The sequence below is a fragment of the Artemia franciscana genome, chromosome 5 (genome assembly GCF_032884065.1).
Source record: "Artemia franciscana chromosome 5, ASM3288406v1, whole genome shotgun sequence".
NCBI lineage: Eukaryota > Metazoa > Arthropoda > Branchiopoda > Anostraca > Artemiidae > Artemia > Artemia franciscana.
The window spans coordinates 16591785-16614893 of NC_088867.1; the positions used below are offsets into that span (position 1 = coordinate 16591785).

At 34.4% G+C, this 23109-nt stretch overlaps 1 protein-coding gene across 2 annotated transcripts in view; it reads right to left on the minus strand.

Annotated features, from left to right (window-relative positions):
• Window positions 1–23109, minus strand: part of LOC136027032 (chloride channel protein 2-like) — a 172142-nt gene that overhangs the window by 73024 nt on the left and 76009 nt on the right. For both annotated transcript variants that reach the window (XM_065703946.1, XM_065703948.1), the window contains 2 exons: window positions 16509–16634; window positions 681–814 (listed from right to left, as the gene is read on the minus strand). In XM_065703946.1, the coding sequence (XP_065560018.1) occupies window positions 681–814; window positions 16509–16634 (260 nt within the window). The remainder of the gene's footprint in view (window positions 1–680; window positions 815–16508; window positions 16635–23109) is intronic.

The following is a 23109-nucleotide window of genomic DNA, read 5'->3' on the forward strand; positions in this document are numbered from 1 at the left end:
GTACATATTTTAAGTATATTAATTTTGTCTCATTTGTCATTTTTGTCTTTCTCGTTTTTTTTCCTTCTCTTATACTCCGTTTGCAACTGTGTTTACGGCGGGTCATAAATAAGTTCATTTCAATTCAAATGTACTTAGCTTTTTTGTCGCATTTATTTCTATTAAGCAGGCATATGCTCATGACAGCAGAAGATGGGATATCTAGAAGGAATCGCTTTATTAATAACTAATTATAAAAAATAAAGTTTTTCTGAGGGAAGTAAAGAGCGAAGTAGAAACCTAAACGGACAAAAATTATTGCTTCAAAGTGTATCAGCCCTATATTAATAAAACTAATACGAAACCAACTAACTATATTTTCTATGTTCGTAGAATTATAAATAACTAGCAATTCACTGAAAACACAAAACAACATAGGAATTCTGGTACAGTAAAAGCAAACCGATTAAGGATGCTTTTTACAGTAGAAAATAACCCTTTTAGGATTGTCGCTTTATTTTTTGGTATTTAATTTGGTATCACTTCCGCAAAATGGATCAGTCCAATAATGGACTGTTTTTTCGGTTCTAAAAAGGGCATATCATGAATAGTTTGTAGACAAGTTCGAAATGAAGTCATCTTCATAGTATTAGAACTATAGACTTGCTTTAAAATTTGTATTATAAAAAAGTTATAGGTACCTCTTTTCCTAGAGGCATCCCGGCTCCAAGAGTTGCTGTTAAGCCAACACATTTAGCAAAAAATGTTCTAAATGATAAATATTCTTTTAGTATAACTCCTCGGAGAATCGTCTTCATCTCTGGTATCCCTGAACCTAGAATAAATCATGTGAAACTGAGATGTCCGTAATCAAAATAATAAAAAAGTAGAAGTCTTAGTAGCAGATATAAGGTGACTGGGCTTGCAAAGTAAATCCTTTTGGAAAACTACGCAACTGGTTTAAATAGGGAGCAATTTATGTAGAAGACACTTAGTAGAACCTAAGATGGAACAAAATGTTTATACCAAAGCTTGCTTGTGCGCAATATACCATTTTCTTTTAGAAATGTTTAATATTTTTTTATAAGGGTGGAGAAATAGGGAAAGCAACTGCAAAATTAGTCCATTAAATATATATAATTGATGGAAAAGGCATAGCAATCCTCTGGTTCTTGGGAAGAAGTGGATTCTGAAAGATTCTCCTCATGGAGGTACATAAGTGTTCAGTAGAGTTACGTGCATTACGTCTAACGCGGACTTTTCCCTGGGATATTTGAATGAGGGGACGCAGGACCTGAAGTGTCACAAGTTCAAATATGAAGACTATCCCAGTGTGTTTTGGAAGGATTCTGCATTATTTTCAAATATCAGGAAATACTAGCAATGTTTTATATGCAACTCAGTAAAAAAAAAATAATATAAATACTGGTAGGTGACAAAAAAGGAAAGAAAACAAAAATAGCTATTGGTAAACATTTATAATTTAGTACTTTTTGAACAAAGAATTATTATCAGTGAAAACACAATTTTTTCAAGTTGAGATCTAAATTGGTGACTGGAATTCTGTGACAAACCTGCGGAATCCGAAAAATTCGTTTCTTATTCTTATGCTCTTATTACATCATTTTTCTAACGTAATCTTCATATTTTGTGTTGTGCATCTGTATGGATTAAAATACTTCCTAAATTCTATAAGGTTTAAATCGTACATAAGAGTTATCCAAATAAACTCAATTCGAGTGTTGTCTGATAAGTTGGTTAAAGATCAATAATTAAAATCCTTTGAACTATAAAGCTTAGACACCGATGTATTTTATACAGATTTTATACATTAACCTTAAAGTTTTAACACTTTTAGGTCTTGGAGGCCGGCTCACTAAATATTTTTTTGGTGTACCCACTATTAAGTTTCATGCCTGGGCGATATTAAAGAACTATCGCTGTCTCTCATTTTTCAAGTTTACTTCTGTTCGTCTGTGTTTTGCTAATTCAGTGATATCCATCCCATGGACAAGCTGAATCCAGCGAGGATCATTAACTCTGTTCTATGTTTATGTATTCTTCTTGACTCTGCCTTTGCCCGTCCAATGACAAATTTTTAGCGATGGGTGGTCACCTATGCTGTGTGGAATTACGGAATTAATTAATAGTTATGTACCCTGGCCACCGTCCCTTTGAAGCGCTGTGACGCGTCCCGTTTCTAAAACAAACTTACGTTCCTGCATATAGTCAGGGAGCCAGACGAGAGAAATGTTGATATTTAAGGATTGAGGTGATCAGCAAGCAGCAGAAGGTTTGAGTGTGCAATCTAATGCAATCGACCATGCTGAAAACGAAAATCGGCGTTATATAGTCGACAAATGGGTGCGACATCCACATTTCTTCAAATTCCCTAAAAATCCATCTTAACTGGCAAAAATTATATTAAAATCGATAAAAAATTACAGGTTACTCCAAAATTGCTCAGCTATACCTCAGATCGAAGGTAATTAAATAAAGAATCATATTCTCTTTTCAAAACATTTTTATCTTTTGCCGTTCAGTTGGAATCACAAAATTTCGACGAAAAAGTTAACACAATTTATCTCTCTTTTGGATTAATCTTGATCCATCTTGAAAATTTGCCTGACTGAGGTGTATTTTTTTTTAATGGCTTCTGTAGGAAATTTATTGTCCTACAAAATGACTGATCCAGAAATTCTCTAACTCTTCTCGTTTTTGAACTATTGACAGAAAAGCGGATTGACCCAATTTTTAGCTCGGATAAGCAGCGGCATCTATCCAGTGTGAATGCGTCAGGGTTCACCCGGCCAGATAGATTTTCCAAGATAAGCTGAATAGAAAAAGTCAAGCAAAGGAGTCTAAACACAAAATTATGGAGGACCTTAAACTTGATTTGCACTTGAGTGGAGCTTGATGCAAGAGGTGTAGACACTGAAGGTAGGCTTTCCTTGTGAAACATATTTACAGTACAAAGGTTGTTGATATGTCCTATACGCTCAAAAACCCACAAGTTCTGGAAGCAGTACAAAGAAATGGTACTGGTTTTGTGGCAGTTTTTGTACAGTGAAAGATCTGGTGACTGGGATGGCCATCTTGAAGGAGCTAGCAAAATGCTTCCTTATTTAGTTGCATTTGGTCACTATAAGTATGGCACTTGCTTGATTGAGTACCTGGCTGAGATGCAGGGCTTACCTCAAGAAGTAGATCAGGCATTCCACAATGGACTGTTCAATGTGAAGAGGAGGAATGCAAAATTTAACTGCATATCCCCAGACCATGCTGTAGAATCTACCATTAATTTAGATTCAAAAACGGAAGGTATAATGACGGCTATTACCATGAATGAGTTGGCACTGGTGAAGTGGACTTTAACTCTTCCGTTCTGTGCCTCAGTCTCGTCTACATTCACTGAGATGCTACGCATTGTTCCCCAGACTGAGTTTGACTCCTCTCACCACGAAGATCACCCTTCCTTCGTTCTGCGGCAACACATGGCTGTTGATAAAATTAAGTCTGTTCTGGAAGCCAAGCTCAATCCCTTTCGATCCACTGACGAAGATATGCTGAATATTTATACGCTTGAGACAGTTGATAGTGAGATAGCTGACAGTCTCCTCAGTGTGCGATCTGTTGGAAGCAGAGCGGTTGATCGCTACTTGGACGGTGAAAAAGGTGCCTTTAGCAAAGTAAAGGTCATGAATAATGAGAAGGCGAAACAGAAAAAAGCAACCAATACTTCTAGTGCTGTAAATAGCCTTACCAATGTTGAACTTCAAACTGTCAAAAGGGTATTGGTGAGTGTTGACTTTACAGGCGAAAGAGGACTTCACCATCTAAAGAATTTGCTTTCCCATGAGCTTCTTCCATATGCACCTTCTATATTCCAGAGAAGTGCCATATCTGGAATGGTTGTGCTTCGGACAGGAACAAAGTCAGCTCTTCTAGAGTATTTGAAAACAAAAATCAGCTTGAGCGAGTGGCCCGTTAACCTCAAGATTAGCAGTGAGTCGACTCACTCAAGGGTGGTAGACTTGATGCCCTACCTCAGAAGCCATCCACCAAATCCATCGGAAACCGTTGAGAGCTATGGAAAACGGACATTTTCTACGCTTGTGTCTTTCAACAGCAACGTTAAGGAGCTGCACGTCCTTGCAGATAGATATGATGGGATTTTTGGATATTCCGACGAAGAAGGCAAGGTGATCTGCCTAAAGGACTGCGGTGGTTGCCATGAGCAGCGAGGATGTTCAAACAGGTCTCCGGTAGCTCTAGGTAGACACTCAAACCTAGATGACTGGAACTCGTTGCTCTCAAATTCCAAGACAAAGGCAAGACTGATTGAGCTTCTATTCGGTGAGTTTGAAAACTCAGTTCACCTGCTGCAAGCAGGGTTCACTGTGTACCTCTCAGGAGGCTTTCGAGACCGGATGAGAGTGGTGATGCTCAACAGAAGTGGAAATGCTGATACAAACTTTGAAGAGCGTTTGAGCTGTACCCATGAAGAGGCCGATACAAGAGTTGTGTTACACATATTGGACTGTTTGGAGAGGGGTTTCGATGTCGTTTTGGTCAATGCGAATGACACAGACATAGTTGTCGTCTTGCTATATCACTACAAGTTATTCCTTGGGAACCACCCAAATTGTGAATAGCGGAAAGTTTATGTCAGGTTCCACAGCTATTTAGTGCCTATACATCGGCTTTGCAGCAATTTACCGAACGATTTTGTTCACTCCATCTGCCTTCTTCATACGCTTTCAGGGTGTGATACCGTGGGTTTCATGTTTTCTAAAGGAAAACGAGTGGTGGCCAAGGCGGTCGAGAAATGGGGATTGGAGAAACCGATTGCTTTGCTTGTCCAAGAGATACAGAAGTCAAAGCTCGACCCTGCGGTTCTAGAAAAATTCAGTGTGATTTGCAAAAAGGTCGTTGTTGCCTCATACGGAAAAGACCCAGACCACTTTACCTCTCTTAATGAATTAAGATTGCATTTGTACCCTCGAAAGCGGGAGCTTAAGTATTTGCCACCATCATACGCTGCCTTTGAGTGTCATGCTAAGCGCGTGTACCTGCAGTTGGACATTTTTTTGCAAGCAAATCGAGCAAAGCCACAGTTTCTGGATCCCCTGCAATTTGGCTGGATGTTTCAAGACGGTGGGGTTAGGCCAGTTGTGTCTACCCTTCAGGCATTTCCAGAAGGTGTGGTCCCCCAGTACTGCTCGTGCAAGCGCTGTACAAAAAATGGTCATGTGCTGGAAATAGACCTTGCGATTTACTTTGTGGCTGTGGTGGGAAGTGTTTTATGGACGAGTTTGATATGCTTGATGGATAATTTGATATGCTGAGCTACTTTTTAACTTTTGTAGTAACAAGTGCCGTTCACGAAATCCGTAGCAGGTGTTAGTATAGAATTTTTTTTTTTTGTTTATTCAAACTTATTGAATAATAATCTTGTCAAGTTTACTAATAATTCTGATTAGGAATGAAAGAGAGTTGTAATCAAGGTCATTGTTGAGTATAGTGGCAATCTTCCTGTCTGAGATAATAAAACTATCCGCTACCAGCTGAATCTAGGCGTGAAATCTTTTCCAGCACGAATAAAAAAATTAAAATTGCAAGTTTCAAGGTCATTCGCGATGGTCCCTACTGTACTCGTCACTTCTGGCATCAGTTACGAAAGATTTGGCGATCATTGTGGAAATTTTTCCGAAACGTGATTTAATAGTAAAAAAAAACGCGAAATTTTCAATTTTCGGGGTCAAGCACCCCCCGGCCGAGTATATAACGCCCATTTTCGTGATCAGCGCTATCGATTACCCCATATTCTGTTGTCAAACCTTCTGCTGCTCACTGATCACCTACCCGACACATTTTCGTTGAGTGGCTCCCTGACTAATAGAACCTATGCTGTGATCTAATTCTCCTGTGACCGAAAGGCAGAGTTGAACTAAGGCTCTTTCAAGTTCAAAAAAAGATTGATTAGAGAAGCATGAACAATCATGCTTTCATTGAAAAAATCCAGAACGAAAATACAAATTCACGTGGATGCAGGATTTTCTTCCAGCTTGGAACCTTGGAAACTATTTAGCATATATCATTATTAAAAACCTTGGGCTTTTTTTTCAAACCTAGTTATTTCCACACAATATAGTAAATATAACGTTTTTATCGTTATTTCACTGTAAAGTATTGTAAAAACAAGCACAGTAACTAAAAAAAGGAAAAAAAAACAAAAGTAACATAAAGGAAATCAAGCAAAATTACGAAAGAAACAGTAAAATAATGACTGGATTTATGGTATTTGTGGCCATAATTTCCTTTATAGCTTAACTACGCACTTGCATGTCGATTTTAATGTTGGGCTCGATAGAATATTAATATAAGTCTTAGCATTCTAACAGCTATTGAAGCAGGAACAAAGGCAGGTCAAAGCAAAGGGAAACTAATCGAAAAAATTTTGCTAGATTCCAAGGGAGAGAATACAAAGGAAGAAAAGTAACGAACAAGGAAGATATGAGAGTGGAAAGCTAACAAAAATACAATTATATGATAAACACACTCTTTAAATCATATAAGGTACTAATGTATTATACCGACCACACTGAAGAAGTGAAATCAGGTTAATCATAACGCAGTATACAAAAATCTGATGAAAATATAATATGTTAGGAATAAAATTATGGAAATTACAACAGAGAATTACGGATAGTAGGCCACCCAGAAAGTATTATATGAAATACCTATCCTAACCAACTCTGTATATTAAATATTTCGTACTTGTAAGATTAAATAGAAAAAACAAGTTTTTTCAACTGCAAGTAAGGAGCGACATTAAAACTTAAAACAAACAGAAATTATTTCGTATATGAAAGGGGTTGTCCCCTCCGCAACGCCTCGCTCTTTGCGCCAAAGTTTGACTCTTTTTCACATTTCTATTTTTTAAAACAATAAAAACCTTTAGAGTAAAGATCAAGGTGTTGAGGACGGGACAACCCCTTTCATATACGGAATAATTTCTGTTTGTTCTAAGTTATAATGTCGCTCCATACTTTCAGTTAAAAAAAAAAATCATTTAATTTCTGAACGTTTTTGAATGCATGTTTTGATTTCGGCTCACCGCACATGAATAATAAAAACAAAATTTGTATATTTTTTTTAACTAAATGTCTTTCTCATAGTTTTTGATCGGGCGATTTTGGTAAAAAAGAGGTGGGAGAGGAGGCCTAGTTGCCCTCCCATTTTTGGTTACTTAAAAATGCAACTAGAACTTTTTATTTTTTACGAACGTTTTTAATGGTAATAAATAAACATAAATTACGAATTACTTATGAAACGGACTTTTATATTTGTATATTTTCTGTTACGTACATGAGGGGGTTCGCCCTCTCGTCAATACCTCGCTCTTGAAACTAAAGCTTGAATTTCGTCCCAATTCTTTAAGAATGACCCCTGAATCATAAAGACCGTAGAATAAATAGTTGAAATTACTAAAAATACTTTAGCGTAAAGAGCAAGGTATTGTGGAGGAGACGAACCCCCTTATATACGTAAAGTTTTCTGTTCGTTTTAAAGTTTAAATGCTAATCCTTACTTCCAATTAAAAAGACTTTTTTATATTTATTTTCTCAGTTTTTTTAAATAATGCTAGAAAATCCTGTAACCCCTTCATGGAAATTCTCTTCCCTCATGATAAATTCCTTCTTGGAAAGATCCTCCAATGTAACCCCCTCCCCACGACCCACCCCCATCCCAACACGAAAAGCCCCCATGAATTGTCTGTACACTTCCCAATAACCATTACTATAATGGTCACCGTTGGTAACTTGCAGCCCCTCCCCCAGGGACCATGAGGGATCAAGTCGTCCCCACAACATAGTTATTAGGTTTTTTGACTAAGCTGAACAAAATGGCTATCTCAAAATTTTATCCGGTGACTTTGGGGAAAAAATAAGCACGGGAGGGGGCCTAGGTGCCCTCCAAGTTTTTTTTGTCACTTAAAAAGGGCACTAGAACTTTTAATTTACGTTAGAACGAGCCCTCTCAAGACTTTGTAGGACCATTGGGTCGATACAGTCACCCCTGGGAAAAAAAAAAAAAAACAACAAACAAACAAACACGCATCCGTGATCTGTCTTTTGGCAAAAAAAAAATACAAAATTCCACCTTTTTTAAGATAGGGGCTTGAAACTTCTACAGTAGAGTTTTCTGATACGCTGAATATGATGGTGTAATTTCCGTTAAGATTCTGTGAATTTTAGGGGTATTTTACCCTTTTTTCTAAATAAGACAAATTTTCTCAGGCTCGTAGCTTTTGTTGGGTAAGACTAAACTTGATGAAACTTATACATTTAAAATGAACATTAAAATTTGATTCTTCGGATTTAACTATTGGTATCAAAATCCCGTTTTTTGGAGTTTTTTTTTTTTACTATTGAGCCGGGTAGCCCATTACTACAGTTCGTTACCACGAACTGTTTGATATACCCCTGACCTAATATTCTTCATCTAAGTAGAACCTGTCTCTCTGACGCTCAATCTTATATTAAAATTTTTAAAAGCAAAGTTTTTCCGAGGGAAATCAAGAGCAAAGTGGAAACATAAAACGGGCGAAAATTATTACCTCACAGCCTATCTGATATATATATATCAATAAAACTAATACAAATAAACCACTAATTATGCTTCTCTATACTTTTAGGATTGTAGAAAACTACTTTTTGATTAAAATTTAATGTAGAAACAGCGCTGTCATGTTTATATACGAAATAATGCATGTTCGTTTTAAGTTTTAACGTCACTTCTTAGTTACAGTCGAAAACTTATTTTTAATACAATTTCTAATTGTCACCGATCTAGGGGAGATAAGACACCTCTAGAAAATGCTATAGACAACCTTGACAGGTACAAAAAACTTTCAGTCAGTAACATGAAGTTCATTATCCATACTTTACAAAACAATACATGTTTTTCAGGAGCGTTTGTTTTTCGATGAGCAAAAAGCTGTTTTTACTCGGCCGACTTTGCCTGAACGAGCCATAATGAAGACAAGGCTTTATAAATTGCGTACTGACCAGAAGAAAGTAGAAGGTTACTGTAGCAAAACAGAAGTATTTAAGGCCTCATTTAAAAGCTTAGATTTATGCCTAATTTCTTTTTATAAATTTGAATTGATACCATATTCCTACAAAGTGCACTTTCGGATGTTTCCCCAATTTTTTCAAATGAAAAAGGGCCTTTTCCAATGAAATGACCAAAGAAGGTGTTTTCAAAACCTAGGCAGGAAAAAGAACTAAGGGGACAAGGATGTCCCTTCCCCTCAATTACAACCATTAGATCTAGTAAATAGGCTTCATCGCACAGTAAAGTTTGAAGGTTCAATTCAAAACTCTTGATTATTCAAGCTTAATTTTTCGTAGATTTTGAGTTGAAAAGTATTTGGTTTGAGTTAATTTGTTTTCGCAATAACCTTTTACTTTCAAGATGAGTAGGTAATTTATGAAACTTATGAAATGAGTGTGTGGAGGGAGAGTGTATGTGAGGGGCTCTTATAAATTTCCGGTTGAGGGCTTTGGGCATAATTATTGCAATGTTTCCGTTTTATGCTTCCAAACTCAACCACTTAAGAAGTGACACCAAATGGGTCATTTTTAGTGCTATATGGCACTTATGGATGGTAAAATTGATAAAAAGCACGTAGATATGAGAAGTAGGTTTAAAATGAGCCTTCCCGGGATATGCCTTAAAAATGAGTGCATCACATTTGCAAAAACATTGGATTATCTGAATAGTAATCATAAGATGTGACGAACCATGATTGAAAAAAAGTCCAAGCTGGAGTCGAACGCATGATAATCTAATTTGAAGTTCACCGCTGTACTATTAGAACCAAGCCTCTAATAATACAATTTAATTTATAGTTGTTGGTAGGACTTTGATTGCGTATCTTATTAAGGGGGCCTGGAGGAGGAACATGTGAGAGGTGCTCTAGCAAACCTCTAGTTAAAGGTTTTAAACCATAATTATTACAATGATATCGCTTTATGCTTCCAATATTTTCCACTTAAGATGTGGCACCAATAATGTTGTTTTAAGTGCTACATCTTTCTTGCGAATAGAAGAACTGATAAAAAGTACGTAGATATGTACGGTTTTTAAATGAGCCATTACATACCACTCTAGAAAGTTCTGATAGCCCACTAGCCCCAGCTTTTCCACTTCAGACATGGCACCCAGAGTGCCATTTTTAGCGCCATTTGAAACTTGCAGATGTGAAATTTATAGGAAGAATGTAGATATGAGCAATATTTTTTATATGAGCTATCGAAAATCTACCTAGGATGTCCTGGTAGCCCGCTTGCCCCACCCCTTGAGAAACGGCATAAAAAGATACTTTTTCATGTCATATGGCATTTGCAGATGGTAGAATTTATATGAACCACGCACATATAAGAAATGGCTTTCTAATGAGCTCCTATTCATCTCTCTATGATGTTCTTGTAACCCGCCATGCCTCTAAAAAAGAAGAAAAAAGACCGTTTTAAAGTTTTTTAAACTTTTAGTTACTATGAGCTGTGGTTCGCTCTTTACTAGATTGCAGTTAATGCTTCAACCATGACAAAGAGTTCATCGCCAATTCTCCCCTGAAACTAGTTAACATTGAAATCTGTGAATCTAATAGATGGTAGAATTTGTAAAAATCTAGTAAATACAACCAATAGCTTTTAATTGGGCCATTAAACATTTATCTACGATGGTGTGGTAGCCTGCTAATGTTTCAGTAGCTTACTAATGAGCAGGCGATTAATGAAACTTTCTAAGGGCGCTGGGAGGGGGGGTGTAAGGGAGAGATTCTTGCAAACTTCCTCTTAAAGATTCTGGAACATAACTATTACAATAGTACCTGTTTTCTACTTCAGAGCTTTTCCACTTAAGAAGTGGCACGAAAAAAGTTGCTTTCGGTGCTACATCACACTTACGAACGGTAGAATCGATAAAAAAAAACGTAATTATGAGCAATAGCTTTCAAATGAGCCATTAGACATCACTCTTTTAACTTCTGCTAATCCAATAGCCCTAGCTTTTCCACTTGAGACATGGCACCAAAAGCGCTGTTTTTAGTACCATTTGGATCTTGCAGATGGTGAAATTTATAGCAAAAACGTAAGTATGAGCAATATCTTTTATTTGAGCTATAGAAAATCTGTCTACGATGTTCTGGTAGCCTGCTAGTGCCACCCCACACAAAGTGCCATTTTAGTGCCATATGGCATTTGCAGATGGTGGAACTTACAAAAAGCATGTAGATATGAGAAATAGCTTTTGAAAGAACCATTATGCATCTCTCTATGATGTTTTAGTATCCCATTAGGCCTACTAAAAAAAAGAAAAAAAAAGGCGAGGGAGACTGATAAGTGCTACCGATGCAAAAGTGATTTTCCTTGTTGTGCAAATAGGGGGACTATAATTTCCATGCAATAGGTTTTTTACTATGCTGATTCAAATGGTAAACTTTTCATTTTGATCTGACGCCATTTTTGAGGAGTATCAGGCTCTTTTTTGAAACCACTGTAAATTTCCTTTCACAATAAACTTTTACTTCTAAGACGAATCGAGATAATAGTTAGAATTCCTGTGTCAATGTTTGATAGGAAATTTTTTGACATGGCATTTTTTTTAAACACTGTTTTTAACTTTTGGTTACTATGGGCTGTGGTTCGCTCTTTACTAGGTTGCAGTTACCGCTGCAGCCATGATAAACCTAAGCATAATAAAAATATTATACTTTGTAAACGAATTGCACATTAGGAGAGGGAGGTTTATAGAGGCAAAGCATAGCGTGTTTGCATGCCTAATATGTAAGTACAATTATTCTGCATATTATGTAGTTAAAATTGTTTCACAGCTAAGGGCGTTTAATCATGACTCCTCAGTAAAGAAGAGGATAATGCTTTGTGATTTAACAGGGGGTGTTAATTGGGGAGAGAAAATGGGTATTTTTCTTTCCACTTAAAGTTACTTTCCCTCGGATTTCTAAAAACATTTTTTTTATATGCTTTCTTCTAAAAATACTGTTTTTGGTATTTTTATTGAAAAAAGTGCCGTTTCCTTTTAATTATTAAAATATATTTTACACCTTGCCCCAATCCTATAATTTGGTGTATTGGTACCACTGAATTTAACAAGCTCTGTCATAAGCAATCGGAAATAAAATGCGTGTAATAAACTGTAGAAATAAAAAAGAAGACCCTTAAAAAGCAATACACTTTATATCACATATCATCTGCCAATTTAAAAAATAAGAGTTTATTTTTTGCATTTATGCAATGATTCTGGTTTTGCAAAATATAATTCTTGACATACGCAATTTTCACAGACTAGACGGTAGAAATCTGAAGCTTGTTCTCAGATTCGAAGACTAATAGTTAACAATATGGTCTTTATTACTTTTTTTTGGCCAGGTAATGTTATTTATTTACAAGATTAACAGATTGCACAAATCTCTGTCATAAAAATAAAACCACGTTTTATCTCCTTACAGTTTTAGTTTGTTGTATTTTATTACAAATGAAAACAAACAAAAAAAATCGAAAAAGGATACGAACATACATTAAAAACGGTTAGAAGTACACTAAAGACCAATATTAAGAAAAAAATTAGAATATCGAACCCCGACGAAGTAGTGCTTTTTGCCATTTTGTCCCATAAAATCATGATTGTTACGCAAAGACAGTCAAAATCCCAGGAGATGTAAATCAAAAGCAGCAAATAGGCGCTTCATATGTTAAGAATGATGTTTGAACATAATTATGTTCGGTGCATGATGTTTAATACATAGTTTATTATTTTGTTCTTTTAATTTTCCCTAGGTCCCTTTTCACGGACAAACTTGTAGTATAAAATGTGGAATGGGCGTCAATCGAAAAGAACTTAAAAATTCTAGCACCCTAATTAAATATCAGAAGGAATAGCAAGGTCAAAAAAGGCATGTCTGTCATATTTCAAGAACAGTTACGGATATTGAGCTATATCAACCGTTGAGCTGAAAACCCTTGAGCTAAATCAAAGGACGATCTGGGCATCCAGGTTATCAAAAGGGCATATTTACAATATACTTGGAGCGTCCAAGTCTGTTAACTTTAAACTTTCAGGGCTACCAATATTATATCTACTCTGAAAGCAAATGCGACTAGCTACAAAAATGATTACAACTACGCCTACTTCTAACTGCTATTGCGACTACCATTTACTACTGAGACTGTGACTACGACCATTTGAGACAGTAACTACTTGCGACTATTGGTGACTAAAACTGCGATCCTTTGTGACTGCGACTATTTGTCAGTGTAAAGTAAACTGCTCGTGACAGTGACTACGTGTAAATACAACTTTAACAACTTGTGACTCCAATTACTTGGGACTGCGACTGCTTGTGACTGCGGCTGAACCTACTTGCACCTAAAATTACCACTGCTTACAACTGTGACTGTAACTATTACTACTATTGCTACTCCTACACTTAGAAATAATATTTTTTGTACTGCTAAATCAACAACTTGCACTACTACTGCTATTATAACTACTATTACTGCTGCTACTATGACTACTACTATTACTACTGCTACTGGAACTTCTACACCTCATTCCAATGGTGTTACCGCTATTGCTACCACTACTACTATTACTACCACTGCAACTACTATTACTAATGCAGCTACTACATCTACTATTACTACTAGTACTACTACTACAACTATCATTACTACTACTACTACTAATGCTAGTACTATTACTACTAATACTGCTATTACCAACCCTACTATTACTGCTACTACTGCTACTACTACTACTACTACTAGGCCTACTACTACTACTACTACTACTACTACTACTACTACTACTACTACTACTACTACTACTACTACTACTACTACTACTACTACTACTACTACTACTACTACTACTACTACTACTACTACTACTACTACTACTACTACTACTACTACTACTACTACTACTACTACTACTACTACTATTATTATTTGCCAAACGAGCTTTTCTGCAATATCTCAGGAATGGCTAAAGATAATAAGTTGAAAACAGCAAATATAGTTGAGGGGGTGTTTAAATAATTCAAACGATTCAATATGTATCCAGGTGCCCAAAAGAGCATTCATGCACTCAAGGCGGTATTTGAGGCTAAAGTGGGGTAGTTGCACGGGTTGTTGTGTTGGATTACGGGGTTGGAACCGCCCAGGGGTTTGAATTGTCCAAAAACAAAAACCGTAAAAAAAATACATACAAACAAATTGTTTAAACGTTTTTGGAGTGATTTGTACCCCGAACAAAAATTCTGGAACTGGCATGTGGTATGTAAGAAACTGCATTAAGAGCATTAAGTTAAGTCATTCATATAATATTGAGGTGGACGTTGCTCTGAATCAAAAGATACTAGGTGAGCCCACGTTGTCAAAAGGACTTATTGATACTAATATCAGAAATAACTACAAGCACTAAGTTATAACTTTGAGGGAAAGCTAAAAAAAATGTTAAACTATATCAAAATATACTACTTGTACCCTGGTTCTCAAACGGTATATGTCGTAGTGGGATGTTTAACTAAATCAAAGGTCACCATCTGCATAAAAAAAGGTTGTCAAAATGACATATCTTAAAAATTTCAGGAAGGTTAAAGTTGAAAGTTCTAAGAAAATTGAGGAGATGTGAAACTTAATTAAAAGATACTACGTACTTCCTGATCGTCAAAATAGCGTAATTGCAATATCTCATAAAAAGGCTGAAACCTCCAGAAAACTTCCAGAAATTTCTGAGAGGGATGTTTTGGTAAATCAAAAGACGCTATTTGCATCAGATTTTTCAAAATAATCTGTATTAAACTAATCAGGAAAGGCTAGGGTATTAACCTTGAACTTTCAAAGAATATGGAGAGGGATTTTCAACTTGATCAAAAGGCATTATATGTATTAAGGTTGACAAAATGACAACTTTTCCGGACTACACCAAACAAACGCTTACGTAAGAGCAAAAGAGTTTAAAGATTCAGAAGTAAAGATAGGTTAGTGATACCTCTGAAATATATTTATTCTTTTATTGTGTATTATTTACTATGAAATCTTGTGAAAAAATCTCCGCGAGGGTACTTCAGAGGATGTTATCTATAAATTGCTGCTGGATCAGAATCTTATTAAAATTGCCGTACCAAACTTAGATATCGAATTGAAAGAAATTATATTGAATCGAATCAAAGAAAACGCTAAGTTTACTATATGCAACTTAAAAATGTGCAGTGGAATCCGATATTTTGATTCTTAAGCCGAAAATATGGAGTACCGAAGGAATATTCATAATATTAACCAATATAAAAGGAACACGAATTAAAATAAATAACAAATTCAAAACATAAAGATAAAATCCACTGGTAAAAATGGAAAAAAGATAATTCTTAAAATGAGTAAAAATCAATGCTCAAGTCAAGGTTAAGGAAAAGATATTACCACAAACAAGATCTTTGCCTTTCGAAGTCATACCAAAAGCCCTTTAAAGTCTATTGCTTCATTTAATGAGAGCAAAATGTATTCTAAAGTTTATTTATAACTATAACAGTAAAAAATAAAGAGGATACTTTAACATTAAATTCTGAATCTAGAACTGCTTCCAGGAAATAATATCCTTATCAATTAAAAACTGAGTTTGTTTTTGTTAGTTAATTGCAGTCATATTGACTGTGAATTTTTTTTTCGATGTTTCGTAGATTATATGAATAGCTAAAGCACACTGGTCAAAATAAATATAATTTAAAAAAAAGAAAAATGATGCAATAGACTTTAGAAGGTCCATGGCTGGGGGACAAGACCTCTAACCAAAATCATCTTTGATATGGACCGTCTTACACAAAACTGAGATTGTATGAGTCTTCTTAGCAAATTGAAATTGTATCTAAAAATTAAGTTGATTTGACAACCTCGAAAAGACTGTTGAAAGTCTTATAAGTATAAGATTTCTTATAAGATTTTCTATTCCTATTTCTATTTTCTAACCTTTGCTATGTGTTTTCAGTTTTTTTTTTAATTCTATGAATATAAGGAAATATCCGGCGCGTCCAAGAATTTTTACAAGGCGAAATTACACAAAATACTTTAAAAACTCATCAAAAATATTTTCATTTTGTTACGTTTTTACAAGTTGGGCCAACAATGGGGGGAGAGGGTTCAAACCCTACCTCACCCCCAGATATGGCCTTGATCACGGATCAGTTTGTTTCTCCATCAGATTTTTCTTTTCATTAATTATATAGCCAAAAATCAGCTTTATCCATCAGCTGAATTAGATTTTCTTTTTTTTTAATCCACTTTGAATTTATTATTAGATTAAAAAATACTTGGAAAATACCTTGCATACCAGTCACACCTGTATGATTGTCCCAAAATGTAACCTCAATAAAAATTCAATGAAGCTTGGCATTTCTGACCTAAACCATAAAATTAACAAGTGAAGGCATGCACACTTACCTATTGCTTGTGGTGCTACTAAATGAACAAATCCAGAGGAAAACAACACCAACAAAACAGGAATTGATATCCACGCAAAATACTTGCTAGTAGGATCATGTGCTAAGTCATATAAGTATATTCGAGCTAAAAGTAAAGGCGTAATTTATACAACAAAGCCAAAATATCAAACCTACAGTCTACAGACCGCAGACAGACCCACAGACAAAGCATATGAGGACTACAATGTTAGGGCATAAAGTTATTGAAAAACCTAAAGACCACATATATATTCTTCTTTTTTTATCCCACAGGTACTTGGAATCATTACAAGAATATCATCTTGCCTATACTATAATTGATAGATATTTAGCTAATAAAAGTGAATTCTACATAATATATTCATTGTTTTTAGCGTCATTGTACCTTATTCAGTTATGTTATTGAATTAAATATAAGAAGATGTCTCTTAAGTTATTATATTAAGTTTGCTTTATAAAAATATACAGTCCCAAATGTTTTAAGGATTTGCAAAGTGGCAATGATGGTGTCAATTTGGCGTCCTCGCCAAAAAAAAAAAAAAAAAAAAAAAAAAAAAAAAAATATTTGTTCACTCCAAATACTTTAGCTTTCTTTACATACTCCTTTTATTCTTAGAATGATGGTGCAGTCTTGTTCGAATGACCCTTTAGTATAAATAACAGCGTAGTATAGCTCTAAAATAGAGAAAACATATTTGGAGGGGCAATGTAAAAAACAGCAGTCAAAAAGTTTGTAAAAACAAGCTGTAATTCAGTAGCAAGTCGAATAGATAGTATCGAAATAAAAATATAAGTAGCTTGATAAACATTAATGTAACTTCTTTTTACTTCTTTTTTTCCAAAAACAGCTGTATCAAACCGACGGTCCTAGAAGATCGGCCTTGTGCACACTCCAACTTAAATTAATAGTCCTATTGCCTTTTTACAGTGACCAAAAAACATTTTGCAGGAGAAAGCGACGTTATCGGCATTTTGCGGAAAAAAAACTACGATTTTGTCCGAAAGAGCACCAGTTTGTTAATGATTTAAAAATTTGAGATGATTATGCAATTTTAAAGTATATTGGGTACTTGTTCGGTATAACCCCTACCACTCAGGAAGTGAAGTTAGGTTAATCCTAATAAAATATAAATTTAGGCTATATATTTGCTCCTTAGGGGGGGGGGGATAGTAAAGTACAGTGGGTCCGCATGTAAAATGTGTTAGCTACGATTATTCTGATATTATAAAGTGAGAATTGTTTTCTGAATTCACACTTTCCAAACACTTTACCCCCCCCCCCTAATATGTAAATATATAGCCCAAACTATACATTTCCAATCTATTCTGTCACTTCTCTTTGTCTTTTCTCACGCTAAGTTGAAAGAAACTAGCAAAAGAACCAGTTTACAGTGCGTTGATGCATGATCAACTTGAGCGATAGGGGGAATCCTCAAAGAGTGCATTTTATTATTCAAATTCACTGCGTTTTATTGAATCTTCTAATAAACAAAAAATAGGCGTTGAGGAATGAGGGTAATTTAATAATTAGTACCGAATCCTTCACGATTCCTGGGAACGTATTTGTTCTACGCCCTTATTATTCCTGGGAACGTATTTGTTTTACACCCTTATTATTAGTGAAGGGGTATGTCAAAGTCCATAACATTGTGATACTCTTTTCTATATAGTATACTGGCACATGTGAGTATATAATAGGGTAATTGCCACCAGGGGTTTTACTTTCAGTAACTTTAAATTCTGATATCTATTATATATATAACAATATACTAAACTCAAGGCTGTATCCAGGATTACCGATCAGAGGGGACTTGACTTGCCTTTGACTTGACTTTATTAAACAAGAAACTATATACATGCATAAATCTTATACAAAGGAGACAGGGAGGATGTAAAAAAAATTAAACACGCGTCGAGAATTTGTTCATATGCATTCTTGTTACGTTTTTACGAGTCAGATAAGAAATTAGGAGAGATACTCCCTACTGGATACGACCTTGACCCTACTTACTGTCTTCTTCTTTCCCAGGAGATGTTACCCTCCACCATACTGGTGTTCACAGGGAACCATAGAAACGATACCTCTATAAATGATTTTTGACCAATTTGCACTCTTGGAATAAATATTCGAGGGGAGCATTCTTTCAAGATGAATATTATTCTTTAAGAATAATAATAATAATAATAATAATAATAATAATAATAATAATAATAATAATAATAATAATAATAATAATAATAATAATAATAATAATAATAATAATAATAATAATAATAATAATAATAATAATAATAATAATAATAATAATAATAATAATAATAATAATAATAATAATAATAATAATAATAAATAATAATAATGAAAGAATAATATTCTTTCAATATGAATATTATTCTTTAAGAATAATAATAATAATAATAATAATAAGAATAATAATAATAATAATAATAATAATAATAATAATAATAATAATAATAATAATAAAAATGAAAAAATAATATTCTTTCAATATGAATATTATTTTTGAAGCATTGTTGTACGAATATTAAACTTGAACGAATCCAATCAGTTTACAATGGTTCTTTATAAAAATTAATATTTTTGGATTTATTTTGTATTATAAGCAATCAGTGCCTGATTTGATGAAGCAGTTTTTCTTTAGTCATAACCAGACGTCCAAAAATTCACTTGCCTGATGGGCAGGAAAGGGGTTCAATGCTTTATCCCGGAACATTTTTTTTATTTCTTACCCCAGAAGAATCTAAGCGACTATGAATTTTTCTTAATGTCTCATGCGTTTCATATAGGTAAATTATCGGTGTCTTTTTCTTAATCTGCCGGTAAAATTAGACTTGAACTTTGCTGTCACTCTGCACACGTCCGAAGTTAGCTGAACAAACACGTCAGAACGACTTTATTTCAGGGCAATCGAAATTTCTGAAAGGCAAACTGTATGTAAAACGAAAGAATTTTGCTCTGCCGTTTTCTAAATTATCAAAGTTTACCATCCAAGGTTATATGGCATATGATGAATACAAGGCTGTTTTGGTAGAGGCTTTTACAGAAGGTCAAAATCGTGATTTCGAGTTAGATTCTAAACAGAATATCCACGAGTTCGTTTTGGAAAAAAAGATATAGAGAGCCAGGGTATAAAAATGAAGTTTGGGAAAAGTTTCAACTGGAAAAAGTAAGTTGCATTCCAAATTATTTTCAATGAAAAATGTATAAGTGATGAGTCAAAAGGGAGCTAGCAATTGAATTAATTATTTAAATCTATTTGAATAAATTGACGAATTTATTATTACACTTGTTAGTAAATTAATAAATTTATAATCAATTATTAGTTCGTATTGATAATTAAATTAATTAATAAATTAAATCCAAAATTCAATCAATTAAAAAGTTTCTAATGGAAGTCGAAACTTACAACGAACAAAAATAGTGCTTTGCAGTTTATGCAACATGCATCTACAAAACTAGTTCGAAAACTCTGACTCGTGATAATATTTCACGTGATATCACGTGATATTACGTGATATTACAAAAGTTACTTCCGTATTAGCCAGTGCACACTTCAAATCGCCTCTTTATTAAAGTTTTGATTAAAAATCTTTATATATAAAAGAAACTTCTCCAAAAGAAAATATTTTTCAGTTGCGTTGTAATCCATTCCATTGTTGTATTCAAAAATGATTGGAGGTCACGTTAATAGGTAGACAAACGGCAATTTCAATGTTTTTCAATACAATATTCAGTTTCTCTTGTTTTATCTATGGACACAATAAGTAAAATAAAAGTATTTACAGTACCAAATAAATAATCGAACACCCTTGAAGTACCAAGGGCACTGACATAAAATAAAAAATATTTGCCTCTCGCCCGTCTTAGGTTCATCCATATCTACTGTAATATTACAATATTTTTTCTAAAAAAAAATTTCTAAGGTTGTTTAAAAGTTTTGAAGTTTTTAGGGTATTGTCACATTTGTTGACAAGTGGAACTGTGAATAAAAACAAGCAAAAATAGTTAGTTAAATTTTGGCAACGCCTTTCGTCCTTAATATTCAAACAATCTAACAGTTCGTAATAATGAACTCTAAGTGAGGAGCGACCCGACTCAATAGTGACCAATATTCTAAAAAACCGAAGTTTCGGTACGAAGAGATATCTCAAAGAAACTGGCTTGTTATGTTGATGTCAAATCTATAAGTTTTATTAAGTTTAATCTTACCCATCAAATGCTACGTGCCAGAAAAAATTTGCCTGATTTTCGAAAAAGAAGCAAATACCCCCTTAAAGTAAAAGAGACTTATTGAAAATCATATCATCGGATTCAGCATATCAGAGAACCACACTGAAGAGGTTTCAAGCTCCTATCTGCAAAAAATGTGGAATTTGTTTCTGTTGTTTTTGCCAGAATAAAGGTCACTGATGGGTGTTTATTTTTTTTTTTTTTTTTTTTTTTTTTTTTTTTTCAAGGATAACCGTTTCAACTCAGTGGTCTTAAAATATAGGGAGAGAGCTGACTCGAGTGAATAAAAAAAGTTCTAGTGCCCTTTTGAAGTGACCAATAAGATTGGAGAGCAACTAGGCTCTCTCTAACGCACTTTTTTATCAAAATCTTACGACCAAAATTTTGAGATTGCCATTTTATTCAAAATAGTTGAAAGGTCAAATAACTATTCCTCTGGAAATAACATGATCCCCCACAGCCCCTGGGGGAAGGTCTTTACGTTATAAAATATGCCCATTGATTACGTAGAGTATCTATTATTGGTAAGTGTGCACACATTTTTCGGGCGGGGGAGACGAATTTTCTGCTGAGAGGATTATCCATGGGGAGAACTCTTCACGGGGAGAGAATTTTCCAGGATGGGAATTTTTCAGGAACAATTTTATACTGGGAGAAATTGGCAGATCTCCTATACAAAATTCTTCTTATGTCTTGCTTTCTCTTTTGCCAACTCAATTTTACGCAAGGAGATGTTAAGGGCAATTTTATAGGGTAAATTTTCACCAGGATTGAATTATTTCGAAGATATTTCCACGATGAAGAGGAATTTTTCCGTAAAGGTGGAGCCAGATTTCCTGGCATTCTTTGAAAAACGAACAGAAATTAACTTTAAAAAATGCAGTATTTTCAACTGAAACTAAGGAAAAACATTAAAACTAAAAACGAACAAAATTAATACATATTTGAGAGGGATTGCCTTCTACTCAACACCTTGCTTTTTACGTTATAGTTTGAATTTTGTCCCAATCCTTAAAGAACGACCCCTGAAACACAGGGTTCGATTAATTAGAACAATAAGAAGCTTTTTGAAAAGTACTAAGAACATTAACGTAAAGAGTGAGGTAATGAGGAGGGACAACCCCCCCCCCCTATATGCGTAACAGTTTTTGCTCGTTTTAAGTTTTAATGTTGCTTTTGCTTTCAGTTGAAAAACTATGTCCAGAAAGTAAATTTTTGTTTACTTTTTAAGTAAGGCTTTTTGGGTTTTTGTTCGACTCAGAAAACTAATAAAACAATTTGTTCGTAGTAATTTTTATGTTCAATAGTGAGTTTTTATGTTTTATTACAAATTACCTGAAAAAATACCATTCTCTTATCAAGTGTTTTGAAATAATTTCAGTAATTGACTATAAATTAGGATTAAGAAATAAGATTAAGATATAAATGGTATAAAAACACAAAAGGCATATGCATTATTTTGGTTCAGGAGCAGAGGGGGGGGGGGGGATAAAAAGCTTAAAAAACCCCTTCAAAATTTCTTTATATGTATTTTGTTACGTTTTTACGAGTTAAACACAATTTCAGGGAGAATCTCAAAGCCCCTAGCCCCCCACCTGAAATTTGCGTTTAGCTTGTAAAAACCAAATTATTGAATACGAGATAAATGAGATAAAAAACACGAGGACCAAGTATTTTGGTTTGGGGAAGGGGGAGGGGTCACAAAAAAACGTTGAAAAACGTATCAATAATTTGTTTTTATATTTTTTTGTTACATTTTACGAGTAAAACACAAATTTACGGGGGTTCAAAACCCCTATCCCCCTCCTCCAGGAAGCTGCTGTGTACAAAATTTGTCCCTGAGACGAAAGGAATGGCGTAGAAAATAAGGTCGGTCCCACAATTTATTGATGCTGTTGTGAACCTCTATATGTATTATATAAAAAACAAGTTTTTTTAAACTGAAAGTAAAGAGCCACATTAAAACTTAAAGCGAACAGAAATTAATCCGTATATGAAAGGGATGTTCTATCCTCAACATCCCGCCCTTTACGCTAAAGTTTGACTCTTTCTCTCAACTCTTCTTTTTAAAACAGAAAAAATAGCTTTAGCGTAAAGAGCGGGGCGTTGAGGAGGGAACAGCCCCTTTCATATAAGGGTTAATTTCTGTTCCTTTTAGTTTTAATGTCGCTCCTTGCTTTCAGCTAAAAGAAAACATCCTTTTTTTATTTAATTTCTGAAAGTTTTTGAATCAATACATATTTTGATTTTGGCTCTCCGCACATGAATAACTAAAACAAAATTTGTATGTTATTTTTTTATTTTTTATTTTTTGGCTAAATAGCCTTTT